Source organism: Amphibalanus amphitrite, unplaced genomic scaffold, assembly GCF_019059575.1.
Source record: "Amphibalanus amphitrite isolate SeventyFive unplaced genomic scaffold, NRLGWU_Aamphi_draft 000359F_arrow, whole genome shotgun sequence".
NCBI lineage: Eukaryota > Metazoa > Arthropoda > Thecostraca > Balanomorpha > Balanidae > Amphibalanus > Amphibalanus amphitrite.
Window position 1 is genome coordinate 56,249 of NW_024881853.1, and position 13,884 is coordinate 70,132.

The window sequence follows — 13,884 nt, forward strand, 5'->3', positions numbered from 1 at the left end:
TGAAGTTCGCAGGTCATGTGGCTGAGGGAGTCGGCGTCCTATTTGATCTCGCAGTTGGATGCGTGCTGGTTCTCTGGTAAACATGGAGTCGCGGTTTGCTGGATTATGTCTTTGGTCGGTGCCGACACAATAGAGGGCGGTTATTTCTGAGAGCTTGGCCGATAAAACATAAGCTTGTATCTTTCTACGTTTTGCGAAGTTCTGCTTTGTAAGCAGCGAAACGATAGCAAAGTATCATAGCAGTTTTATTGTAGACATGAGCCTGTGCCACTTAGTCACTAAATAATATGTGAGAATCTCAAAATAAAACTTAAGCTCGTTTCTATTGTTGTGCTGAATGATATGGTTGATTAGCTCTCTTAAACCTAAACAGTTATGGCTAGGAATTCTAGGAAATGATTCAGCATCCTTAAAGGGACCCTCCCACCTTCAAAAAAGTTAATGAATTGGCATGAAAGTGATGACCCTTGGTTCAGAAAGAGCGAAAACGAATATCTACCAAATTTCACCGAAAATATTCACTGGTTTTCAAGATATTAGGCTTTTACTTTTGTTTACTTTTTGGGATCTCCCTGTTACTAGCGACTTTATTTGGAAGCAATAATTTGGCAGCCTTATAGTGCGGCAGACGTTGCGCGCAAAGCAGCGTATACCACCACGTGTTAACGATGGTTTTAGTCTAAGATTTAAAAATCGTTAGATCTCCGCTGACGTCACAAATTCTAAGGGGGCATTCCAATGCATTAGCCCCTTAGAATCCGAAAACTGCAAGTTTGAAATTCCATATCTTCGAATTAAAGCATTTTTCGATGTTGTGAGTGCCCAAACCGGAATTTGCAGGCCATGGCCACCAATTTGGCTATCTCAACTCAAAACTAATGTTAAGGTGGGAGTGTCCCTTTAATTAAAGGGAATGCGGCAACCAAGCCTGGAACATGACGTCAGCTTTTAGAGTGGCTGTTGGGCGTCCAATGGCGTCCAGCCGTCCTATAGCCACCAGCTAGTGTTGGGCTCGGCCTGGGCTGCAGTAGCAGCTCCAGTATACCTGTAGGTGGTCGTGCTGATCACGCAGCTGCCAGTTGGCAGTGCGTGAGCTATCTCTATCCGTGACAGTCGGTCACGGTCACCCCGGCACCGTGCCGCCCATTAAATCCAAACGACTTCCTCGATCTAAGTTTAACCGTGCAGTGCCTCAGCTGTTTCAATATGCAGCTGGTGCAACACACGGGTAACTATGCTCCTTTCCATCAATGGATGGCTAGTTATCGTTTAAATCGGTCACCTGATCATTCAACATTCTCTCGAGTCTGCCCGCGATACGAATCCCGCGATATGAAACTATTTGCAGATCAGTTTTTATTGTTGTCAAAGGTAAATAGATTTTGCGCCGAATCAAATTAGCCCCATTCAACATCGATTTATAAAATGTTAAACAGAAAGTAACTTACAAGCAAATTAAACAAATCTTTTTGTTTGCTGCCCTATGCCTACATTTAATTCTGTGCTGCTGTTTCGGGTTTAAAAATGCACCTGACATGCAATCGGATCACCAAAAAATTAGTCGTTTTAAGTCGCGTCAAGACCGGATTGAATAAGGCAAGATTTTCATATACCATAATCGGTATTGTCCACTATTCATCATTTAAACGGCTAAAATAAGCCGTTTAAAGTGCGTCAAGACGGGATTGATTGAGGCATGATTTTCATATAACCGATACTGTCCAGTAATAATGATTTGCTCGTGTTTCAATTAGTGTTCAGTAAACACGTTGCTAAGTGTGTTATCTCTATCCTGCTCTGCCACCCTGATGAGTGTCGGATGTTTCAGGCTGCGGCCACCAGAGGTCGCCAACGGCGTCTCGGTGCGCCAGGGGGCTGCCGTCGGTCCGACGCCGATAACAGCTCCGGCGGCGCGGCTGGCGGTCAGTAACCGACGACTGCCTGCGGCGATGGCCTCCTCCTCAGCGTGTCACCGCGGTCTGCTGGCCGCCGGCGCTGTCACCCTGGTGATCGGCGTGCTGGCCGTCCTGCTGAACCAGCAGCTGTTCGACGCCATCCTGGACAAGGTCAGTGTGTCGGGAGAGCGAGGTCGGCCCGCGCCCGCTGACCGCACGACCGGCGCTGGTACTCCGTGCCAGGATACGGCCAGATTGGAGCGTTGACAGCCGGATTAGAGATGTTGTGGGCGGCCTCCGAGAGCCTGTACAGACAGACAACTGCACAGTTGTCAGTGAGCACAGGCGGACAGGTGGCCTCTAAACAGCTGTCAGCAGCTGGATATGGACACCCGAATTAGCATAGTATGTAGTGTGTCAGGTCAGCAGGCTGGCCAATCCAGTAGTTGGCGTGACTCGCCGTAGCCAATGCCTCTTATTTCTATATAATATTGCTCAAAATGTCCTGAAAGGTCGTTGAGAGGCTGACTCCATAGTTTGCAGTTTGCATCAATACTTTTGAAACAATAGAAAATTATGCGCATGCATCTTACACAAATAATGGGACCAACTTGCCATGCTCAGTCACTGTTATGAAATGCATCCGGCCCCGGATGCAGTTATGAGAGGATTTACTCCCGATCACCGACCAACCATTAGCAAAAATGTTGAAAGGTCGGGTGATTCATGTGCAAAACTCCATTCCGTGGACTGTGGGAATGGATTATTCGGAATCGGTACAAAGCAACTTAAGACAGGGATAGGGACACCTGGGCGAACAACCAAATTATGGTGGATCTTTTTGAAGGACAAGGCCACGAGAGATCGAAAGGAGTCGCGAACGGCTCTCGTGTGTGGACCATCAACAGACACCGGCCAGGGAGGGAAAGCGAAAACGTTCCTAAGTTTTCACGATTATTTCCGGAACGCTTGGACGAATTGAATCGGATTCAAACAATGTTTGAATCCGATTAAACATAGCATCGCATTTACACTTTGAATAATGGTCACCTAAAAAATAAGGTCATGTCACCCAGGTCGTGTCACCAAGATCGAACGTCATATGTCAGGCAATGCTATGATAAACTCTGAGAGCCTTTGTGTTGTTGTGATATACATAAGTAAGAGTCCCTGCCCTTTAACGTATTTTGGCATAGCGATCGTGATAATGGGCATTTATTGAAAAGCTGGAAGCATTGAAAACCTGCTCTCCATTGTCAAGGCCACGCAAGGTAGAAGTCAATTTAACCCTCGCCCTGGCAGGGGGGGGGGGTCGATGCGACCCCCCCCCTAAGGTTTTTCGAAGATAGCGTAAAAACGGCGGCGCGCAGCGCCGCCAAATTTGGCACAGCCTATGGGGCAACCTTTTTACATATGACCTGAAAATTTCAGGTCCGAGTGACCTAAGGTCAGGTCACCAGGTCAGCAAAACCGGTACAAGGTCATGGTCAAATTTCAATTTTCTTTTTGCACCTGTCCAACTCACAGTTTTGGACTGATTTCCTTCAAACTTTCAGGATGTGCTAAGTTCACCGAGTTGTATAACATATAGTTCGGGTTTTTTGAGGTCACTGACCTGAGGTCAGTTAGAGGTCATTACGTCGTAATGTTAAGCCTATGGGAAAATACTAAATTAGGAAAATACTGGAGATATCCGCTTCATTCCATCACTTTTGTGCTTTGAAACCACAGTACTTAACAGCAGGTCACTTGGTGCTTCTTTGTTTGGTGTACTTATCCATGGGTCAGGTCAAATGAGGTCAACTGAGGTCAAATGACGTTTTTGCCAATAACTTGGCACACAATGACGCTAGAGCTTAAAAAATGGTATCATTGTGTTCCTGGTGATCAGCCGAATCGAATGATATGCAATATGATGCAATTTGGTTAACTTGAACTTAACTTATAAATTTAAGTTTACTTAAAATTTAAGAAAAGCTTTAAGTACACTTAAGCAAGCTAAAAAGTATATCATTCGACGCGCCTTGACGTGCTGAGTTCACTGGTGCTTTCCGTTTTGCTCTATCTTAATTAGATCAAAAGTTATAAGCGAAAAACTTTTGACCTGTTTTTAGCGAAATTTTTACATTTATACCCCCCAAAACCCCCCTAAATATTGACCGAGAGCAACCAAATTTGCACAGGGGCGAGAACTCCAAGGGGCCCACCTACCTACCAAATTTGGTGTTTCTAGGTGCCATAGGAGCCAATCGCGAGGGGGGGGGGGGTCGCATCGACCCCCCCCCTGCCAGGCCGTGTTATGAAAAATGCCCTGCCAGGGCGAGGGTTAAAGAAGTTTTTTGCCGATTCAAATTAGCCGTTGTAATTCTTCCACCTTAGCACTTCTGACCTGAGGCTTATGGCAAATGAATGGAACAAAATAGAAGGCAAAGGTGTGATCAGCGCCTGAGAACACATTATAGGTACATGGCATTATACATGTATGTGATCAGCCATGTGTCTAAGGTCACCTGAGGTCTACGTGGGCTTGTCTTTTTTTGTATCGTTAGAGTTGCATTGGGAGGATTTTTTATTATGGAAGACATAATCTCTTTTAGCTTTGCCGACGGTCAGATTTCTGAATTTTGAGAATCGAACTGTTTCTCTTTTGTTAAGACATACATACTCTCATGGAAGCCTTCTTAGAAGACATTACTTCGAGATGTGCGCTCTGGCACCTTCTTTGATTCCGGCGAATGACATCGGTTTCGATAACTGCGACACTTACTGCTGGGGAGGTTTTTACGTCCCGTGGGCCTACTCTCAGAGGTTTTTGTCAGATATTGTTCCTAGAAATGGCGCTGTCTTTTTCTGCTTTTACCTGACATCATCCGCGCTATTGCCCGATTGTGTGATTGGGGACATCAGATGCCAACAATATTTTACTCATATATTCCACTGTGGCATATCAGTTTTATCAGTCTGTCACCGTGAGTATTCCAGTGTCCATCAATTATTGTATTACCACCAGCAGTAATATGCATTTTGCATGGCTGCGCTGTTCAATTTAGGCAATAAATGATAATGGTTGATGTCTTATCATCCCTAAAATATCTGTTGATATACAATCACTCCTATCTTCACTTCTGTCGAACATGCTTCGATAATTGTGCAAAACCACATCTGTGTCTTTTCAAGATGTTCTGCTTGATATGAAACTTTTCTATTAGGTCATCAGAAGACTGTGTCAATGCAGCAAATGTATCTGTGCCTTTATGTGGGATAGACTTAACCCGCGCCCGGCTGGGGGTCCTGGATTTCCACGCCCTGCTGGGGGGGGGGGGGGTGTTTGAACACCCCCCTTCTAACTCGGCTCCTGGGCCACGTAGCGATACGCGGAAGGCGGCGTTCGAAAGAGCGTAAAAAAATAATGACGAAATCACTTCGGTCAATTTTTTGGTCAGGTCAAAGGTCAGGTCACCAGAGGTCCTTGAAGGCAAAATTTCGCCGATTTCCAGGTCGAATGGCGAAAATTTCCAAGAAGGCAACGCATAACTCGGGAACCAATAGAGCTACAGCGCCGCGGAAAAGCGCATTCGATAGCCCTATTAGCGCCCTTTCTGATAATTTTCTGAGATTTGACCTAACGTCAACGGTTTTGCCTGCAGGGGGCAAAAACTGCAAAAATAACCGATTTTTTCGGAAACAGTTTTTCTGCAATAACTTTTGACCCAAGCCTTGTACGAGCTTACTTTTACCGGCATCGTGTTCCTCTCGTCAAGACGCATCGAATGAACTATAACTTGACCTTGAAAGGTCAACTTGAAAATTTGACCTCAGGTCAAGGTTATGACCTGACCTGAAAGGGTCATGTTGCATATCAGTCGATCCGTATCGTCGAGCTGAACACATCTAAGGCGTTTTCATCGCTCTAGCATGCCTCTATCAAAAGTTATTTGCGAAATACTGTTAGATACCATTCGTGACCTAAGATGACCTCAGGGCATAAACAGGGGTCACGGACACCATTTTCCTGTTCAGTGTGTCTAAACCACTTGTAATTCAGTGTTTGGGAGTGCTTATAATGTCTTTCGTCCAAAAGAGGCGCATTTCAATTTTCTCCCATTGACTTATAATGGGGAGGTTGCAAAATTGACCTGACCTTAGGTCATTGATATCAAAATTCTGAGATAGACATTTTGTACATGCTATTGCTCTTAGCAATCGCTGAAAGTTTCAAAGCGATCGGTCACTCGGTGTAGCTATGACAGACATTGAAACTTTTTATGAGGTGAGGTCACTTCAAGTGACCTGGTGACCTGACCTTAAATGACCTTGGTCTGAAATTTTCACAGCATGTGTAGAATTGATGTATGATAAGGTGTACCAAAAACGGCGGCGCTCCGCGCCGCCGTTTTTGAGATATTCGCGAAAAACCACAAGGGAGGGTGTTCAAACACCCCCCCCCCCAGCAGGGCGCGGGTTAAGCGAACAACCCGATCCTATTGAATATTGTAATATTTAGATCCCGTTGCGCCTTTTGTCTCGACAGAAACTGGAGCTGACTCCAGACTCGGACGGCTATGGATTCTGGCACACCATGCCGGTTCCCATCTTCATCAAGTTCTACTTCTGGAACGTGACGAACGCGGAAGATGTGGTCACGAATCACGCCAAACCCATCCTGCAGCAGCTCGGCCCCTATGTCTACACGTGAGTACCGGACAACTGTCTGCCCTGCTGACAGTCGCGGGCGACGAGGGAAAGACTCAAAAGGTCGTTACTTTCAGACAATGCACCGAAGTAATCAGGTTATCACTTATGCCATGCATGCTATGCATCAGGTGGGCTTCGGTGTTGCGTATGCTACGATCTTTCACCTTGAATCTGCCGCGGTAAAGTGGCTAGTCGACTCTTAGTTACCGTCTGCCGCGCCTGGCCAGGCCGAACGGGCCGAATTATCTGCTCGGCACGTGTCTTTATATCGGCGGTCAGTGACATCAGATTGCAGCTGAGCGATTGGCAATGACAGGCTCGGCCTTCACATGGATAGAGCCGAAGGTCAACAATCAACATCGTGCTCACCTAACGCGTCATGACTGCGTTTTCTGAGCGGCACTTCAATGATGGTCCTGTAGAGCTTTGAGAGGAGGCATTTTCATTCATTCATTCATTGCAGTATGTGCTCTGTGATCCATAAATTAACGATATTGTTGGTGATCTGTTGCTCATATTTGATGCCAAATTACACGGCCTTAACAGTTATTCGGTCAAATATTGGGCATACGTACCTACAATGTACACACTGACTCCCATATGCCGCGTACGACGATGGTGATTTTTCTCTTTAGCTTTTAACAACTTGGAGCATATGTAGGTCACCCAGTCCTGATTCACTAGTAAGGCGTCATCATGGTAATTTTAGCCCGCACGGAGTTTACAGCCTAGTTTCTATTGCAAAATATCAGTGATACACTTCTCTCTCGGTCAGCCTACTAAATTCAAGAGCCATCTACATAATAGTCACATCCGCCTGCATTGGGGGGACACGTGGACGGTCTTCCATTCCAGAGCCGCCCTCCGGCTCGGCAGATTGCGGCGGTCCTTTCTCATCGTGCGTGGCCCGGACTCCCAGACGCACCAGTCACCTTGCAGTGCAGCCGCCTGTCGTACGGACGCCCGTGGCTCCAGGACAGGACTCTTTGTTCACCAGACCGCCACCGGGCAGCGGTATGCACTGTGCGAGAGGTGGACTACATACCAAATCGGTCACTCTGCGCAACGGATATTAGAGGGATCCCAATGACTATTATAGCACTATTTCGTGGAAGCCAGCTCTCACTGAACTGGCTTTGATAGGTTGATTCCATTCACAGATATACTGTGCTGCACATTGCACAATGCACACAATATACAGACAGCACAAGTTGCACGTGCACGAATCGCGAATAGACTTATCTGAATTGGAAATTAGGGCGGTGAATTTCCGTAAGTGTAGCTCTAGGACTAGGTCAAGGATGATATTATGCCTGATGGATTCGTCTTTGTTCGAAAATGGATGAAAACTGTGGTGCTGAAATGTTGGCATGACAGGAATGCACAGACACCGGTATAGTAACTGTCCTTTAGCTATGTATTCCCTTCTCTGCGGTCTTCCTCGTTAACGTGTTTTACATTATATCGGCATTTTACTTTCATACAAGATATGCATGCACCGCATTAGGATGTGAATTCGAAACATCCATACGAACATCAAAATGCCGAGTTCATAAAAGTCATGCCTACCAACGTTCCTTCCGTCTACTCAAGGCTACAGAACCCCTCTACCGTTTGACGCAATGGATAACTCCAGGCCCAAATCACCCAAGCGGTGTGATGGCTCTTTCTCTGCCATATACATATTGCGAACTTCTCTCATTGCATTAGCGCTCGCTGCTTGCGGGCCGCGCCGGTTGTGTGGCCCGAAGGCACATGGCATAATCACATCTTTGATTGCTCGAGGGCTTAGCCACCGCCTGTACCGACGTGAAACGACCGTTAGTCGCGCGACGCTGTGGTCAGGGCACTCCCGCGCCTCTTCCACCCATGTAATTATGAAATTACTACTCAGTCCACTGGTCTCGGTTTCGCGCGGTGCAGTGTGCATTCGCGTTACGGTTGATTCAATTATTTACAACAGTTGCGGCCAGCCGTCTCTGGAGGAGCTGCAGAGTCTCATAACGTTACTATATGGCCTTGTCTGGTAAATGCGGTCTCCGCCTCTAAAAATTGCAAGCTTCTAACTGAACCGAAATAATAGCTGCATAAAATGCTTACCTTTCTCTAAGCGTTGGGCTGAGATAATGGGTATGATTTATGTCGCAGGAGGTGAAAACTGATCTTAACCCGCGCATGACTGGGGTATTTTCCATAATGCGAGTGACTGGGGGGGGGGGGCTCGCCAGAGCCTCCCCCCTCCTATCTCCAAAACTACGGGACCGATCGTCAGAATTCAAACGGCGTCTGATAGCCCTGGAAAAACTGTTGAGCGAAACCTATTTTTACCTATTTTTTTTTAATAGATCAAACTTTTTTACCTTGAGGTCATCGATGACGTCACAGGTCAGGTCAAAGTAAAAACTATCGGCATTTTTGCTTGTTCACAATTAAGGCTCTAGCCGCCGGCTGACAAGTCCGATCAGGCTCATTTTTGGTATACACACTCCTTGATATATGCCTTAGATACCCTGAGGGTACCGAACTTTTACTTCGATTTTTTTTTCAGGCCAAGGCCAGGTCATCCTAGGTCACGAAAATTGTATATCATGTATCGGTCACGTGACGCATGTTTTATGTTCTATTTTATTCGTAGCTTTCGAACATAATGTCGTCTGTGTCATTTAACCCTCGCCCGCACATGGGGGGGTGGTTGCCACCCCCCCAGGTAGTCTTTCTGCTCTGCACTCAACATTTTTAGAGCTAGAAGGCTGATTTTTCGTATAGCTGCTCCTCTATCCGTTCTTGATGTCCACTGAAAATTTCAAGTTTCTGTGACTTTTGGTTTCGGAGATATGACCTTGTTTTTCAGGTCATGTCATGACCCAAATGGCCAATTCTCGACATCTTGCGTTGGCTATGGGCCTTGTGAGCTTTTGACACCTTGATTTCGGCCTTTTTTACCAGTCTTACCTCCCACCTATCATGGAACATGTTGTTCGACGATGTACAGATGTCAAGGTCAAGGTCAAGGTCAACCTAGGTCATCTAAGATAATTGCGTTTTAGGCAAGCGGAATTTACTTTTAGTGAAGTTTTTTGACTGCATTTTTGGTAAAAGCTTCTCAGATCATGATTTCATGTAATATGGACACATAAACAATCGGTTGGCGTATCACGGTCTCGACTTCTATCTCGTCCCTTTGTCGGTTCTTGCTTCCTTTCCGTATCTGCTACATGCTGAAAGACCGACCCGAAGGGCAGATAGAAGGAGACTGGAAGGACGTAGGACAGGTGGTATTGGGCAGTGGGTGGGTGGGAAATTGCTCTGGCGTGCCGTTGTCGGGCGGATGTTCAGACAACAGGCTGTTGCGGCGTTGCCGTTCCGCGAAATAACAAAGCGCATAATAATTAGTTAATATTGATTTCGTGGTGGTAGGGCAGTGTACAAGACCGGCTAAATATTCGATAAGTATTAAATAATAAAGCAATTTTCCCATAGAACTTGTTTTCAGGCTGCGCTCCCTAGATATATAATAAACTCTGGCCGCTCGACGCGCCATCTATGCTCCCGTGTACGGGCACTCTCCGCGCGGGGCCAGTAGGCACCCGCCCGTCGGTGTGCGTGGGCCGGCCGGTAGACACCCGTCCGTCCGGCGCTAATGTTCCGTGCTGCATCGCGTTGCACAGCACGGTGCCATTAGCGCTCACCTTTGCCGTTCCGGGTGTCAGAAGATGGTTTACTTACGGATTGAACTTCCCTTCTAACCTGCTTTCGCGTTTTGGCGTATCACGGTCTCGACTTCTATCTCGTCCCTTTGTCGGTTCTTGCTTCCTTTCCGTATCTGCTACATGCTGAAAGACGCCAAAGAAACGCCAAAGTGTATTCCAGTCATTAGGGGCGGGGCCATTCTACGGGGCAGGGGCCGCGTTGACAGCGATGCGCGCTTCCCACACGTCCAGGCGGCGCCCCCGGATGTACCGGAGGTGCGATGACGAGGCCCACCGACCGGATGCACGGATCGCGCCGTCGGAGGCGCCGGTGGCGGCGGCGGCGGTGGCGAACCCAATCCGCAGGCTATGCGTGGTGAGCCGCCCAGCGTCCGAGGGCGCGTAACGGCGAAGTACGCCGTTTAGCCAGGCGATCGTGCCGTACGCGCCTGATGCCCGGATGAACAGTGGTTGGTCTGGAGGCTGGTCGGCGACGTTGCGAAGGTACCTCCGCATAGCCTGGACTGGACATCCGGGGCCGGAGACACTGGGTAGCTCGACGGTGGCTCCGCGATACGCTTGGTCGGTTTTGGACGCCGGGATATGCAGCACAAGACGGTCCCGGTGTAGTGTGACATGCCGGCGGGCGCACGTGCGGCGGCGAGAGAACCGGTGCGCACTTGGGGCCAGATACTCACTTCCGCGTAGCGCGCCGAAAAATCCCAGCGTGATTGCCGCCCATGCTGCCCTCCGGTCATGCGCTGACATCGAGGCCCGCCGGAGCCGCCGGCGCAGTCGTAGCAGGATCGGCACGGACGCCGGTCGCCGGCCGGGCGGGCGTGGCCCCTGGCTGTCTCTGCTGATGGCCCGCAGCGCTAACCGGATTCATTCCGTCCGGCCGGGCCAGGGTCGCTCCCGCGTGGCGTGCCAGTGTCGCAGTGCCGCCAGATGGGATGAAGCGAGTCCCGGGGAAGTGTTGTTGAGACTGAGGTGGGCGAGGAAACGAAGGACTGTGCGCTCTGTGGCGGGGATAGCGGGGAGGTTGTGAGAGGCGCAGAAAGTCTGGAAGGCAGCGACACACCGCCGATACGCTCTTCGCGTTGCGGGTGCGAGTCCGTCCCGGATGAGCCGGCGCGCTTCCGTGTCTAAATCGGGTAGCCCGACGCCGTGGTGCAGGTTTCCGTCGGCGCTTCCAGGAAGGCCGTCATCGCGGGCGGTACCGGCGTGGGCTCGGCCGCTGCCGCTGGATGCAGGCGGCGGAAACGGCCGATCTGGGAACGCGAGAGCGCGTCAGCGGAGCTGTTGTCTGTGCCGGGCACATGTACCACTCGCAGGTCGAATGAGCGCGAGGCAGCGACGAAAAGCGTTTGGCGTATGAGCGACATGAGACGCCGGTCCCGTGACCAGCCTTTGCTCCATGCCCCGACCACCCCGGCATTGTCACAGTGTATGGACACCCGCATGCCCTGCCATCTATGGCCCCATAGCAGGCACACTGTCAGGATCGGGATCATCTCGAGCCAGGAGATGCTGGAGGCCCAGCGCAGCGTGGCTGCTGGCCAATGCTGGGAGAACCAGTCCGGCCCGCAATGGCCACCGTGCCCCACTGTGGATGCGTCGGTATGGAGGTGAAGGTGGGCGGGCGGTGTCCAGTGCGGGTGGAGGAGGGGGGCTGACCCGTTCCAAGTCGGTAGGATGGAGAGCCACCAATTCAAGTCTCTGCGAGTGTCAGTGCTCATATTGACCCAGTGGTGGGGGCGCTGTGCGGTGTGAGCTGTGTCGAGGAGCCGTCGGAAAAAACTGCGCCCTGCTGGGATACATTTGACGGCATGAATGAGCTTGCCCGCGAGGCTGAGGAGGCGCCGCTGCCGGATTGTGCGAGAGGCTCGCACCTCTTCCAGGAGCTGGATGAGAGCGCGTAGCTTGGCGGACCGCAGTGAGATGGTCATGCTTGCGGTGTCCAGCACGCAACCGAGGAGCTCCATGCGGGTGGATGGTGGGCAGCATTTGTCAGGCGAGACGGGAATGCGGCATCGGTGACACAGGTCAAGGAACGTCTGGTACGCTTCGCCGCATGCGTCCGAACCTGCCGGTCCGATGAAAAAGAAATCGTCCAGATAGTGATGAATGTTGGCGTGGTTGGCGTGGTGTCGTGTGGCAATTGCGAGCAGATCGGCGAGGTCGTTGAAGATGGAACAGGCTGACCGCAAACCGAATGGTAGCCGGAGGTCAACATAGTATGCTCCCTCCCAATGGTGACCGAGCAGCCAGCGCTGTTCCGCGCGGACGGGGATGAGTCTGAAGGCATGTCGGAGGTCGGCTTTTGCGAGAAGCGCGTTCTGGGGTCCGGCGGAGAAGATATGAGCAATAGCACTGTCCATGGAGGTGTAATGTACGGCAAAGGAATCCTTGTCAATGTGACTGTTGACGCTGAGTCCTTCCGGTTGGGACAAATCTAGAATCAGGCGGACGGAGCCGTCGGGCTTGTCTCTCGCCCCGAGCGGGTTGCAGCGGAACGGGGAGTACGGTGGTGATGGGAATGGGCCAGCCGTGTGTCCCCGTGCCACCTCTTGTTGCACCGCCCGGGAGACTGCTGCCGGTCGCGACCGAGCCGAGAGGTTGTTGGGTCGCCAGGTGGATATCTGTGGGCCCGTGTATCCTATGTCGGCTCCGCGCTGGAGACGGTCGAGGACGGTACGGAGAAGGCCGGGATCGACTGCTGCGGCGGCTACGCCATGTAGGGAAGGTATGTCGATAGGTGTGGTAGGAGGGGGCAGGGATGACCGGATGAGGGCGTGCGACTGGCTTACCGTGGGATCTACCGCCACAGTGGGCGGGGGGGGGGGGGCGTGCTCCGGTCGGCTGCGGAGGGCGTGCCGGCGCCAGGGGGCGCGCGCTTTGCGTCGGGCAGCTTCTGGCGGTGTGCGGCCCTTGGCAGCGGTGGCAGACGTGTCGGCGCCCGCATGCGCCTCCGGGTGGGCATGATCGTGCGTGGTAGTTGAACCGGAGGCATATTTCGTTTCCCTGCCGCTGCTGCTGGATGGCATACGGCTGTGCCTGTACCGGGGCTGGCGCGGGGGCGTACACTGCTGGTGCCGCGAGCGCTTGTCCGATGGCTTCCGTCAGCGAGGCTGGGTCCTGGTACTCCATATGGTACCGGGCGATGTGCGTCCTCGCCTTGACATCTATGTCGCGTAGGGCGCTAGTAGGGAGGTCACCGGCCTGACCTTGCAGCCACAGTACGTAGCTGAGCCATTGGATGGCAGCACCTGGGAAAAAGTAGGCCCGGTACGTGGCGATGGCGGTGACGCCGCGGAGGTATGCTGCTGGACTCAGTGGTGGGTAACGCGGCTGTCCCCGCGCACCGTCCACGGGTGGCGCGTGCGGGAACACTACCTCGTCTACAGACACCATCGTGGCGCGGTTGGCGAGTGCCTGCATGGCGGCGGCGCTGATGGTTGGCAGCTTCAGCGCGCGCGGTGGCGGCGGCTGCTTGGACTTGACCGGGACTCGGCTCATGTCCAGCATGTCTATGGCTGGTGTCGGCGTGTGAGTGCGCCGCCGGTGACTGTCCGTGCTGCGAGCCCGGCGGCGGTGGCGGCGGC

The 13,884-nt window shown here is 51.2% G+C and overlaps 1 protein-coding gene across 1 annotated transcript in view; it reads left to right on the forward strand.

The window, feature by feature from the left end:
* LOC122389474 (protein croquemort-like) overlaps positions 1 to 13,884 on the forward strand; it is a 69,106-nt gene that overhangs the window by 21,859 nt on the left and 33,363 nt on the right. Inside the window, exons 2-3 of the mRNA XM_043381578.1 lie at positions 1,829 to 2,066; positions 6,427 to 6,587. Coding sequence (XP_043237513.1) covers positions 1,829 to 2,066; positions 6,427 to 6,587 — 399 coding nt within the window. The remainder of the gene's footprint in view (positions 1 to 1,828; positions 2,067 to 6,426; positions 6,588 to 13,884) is intronic.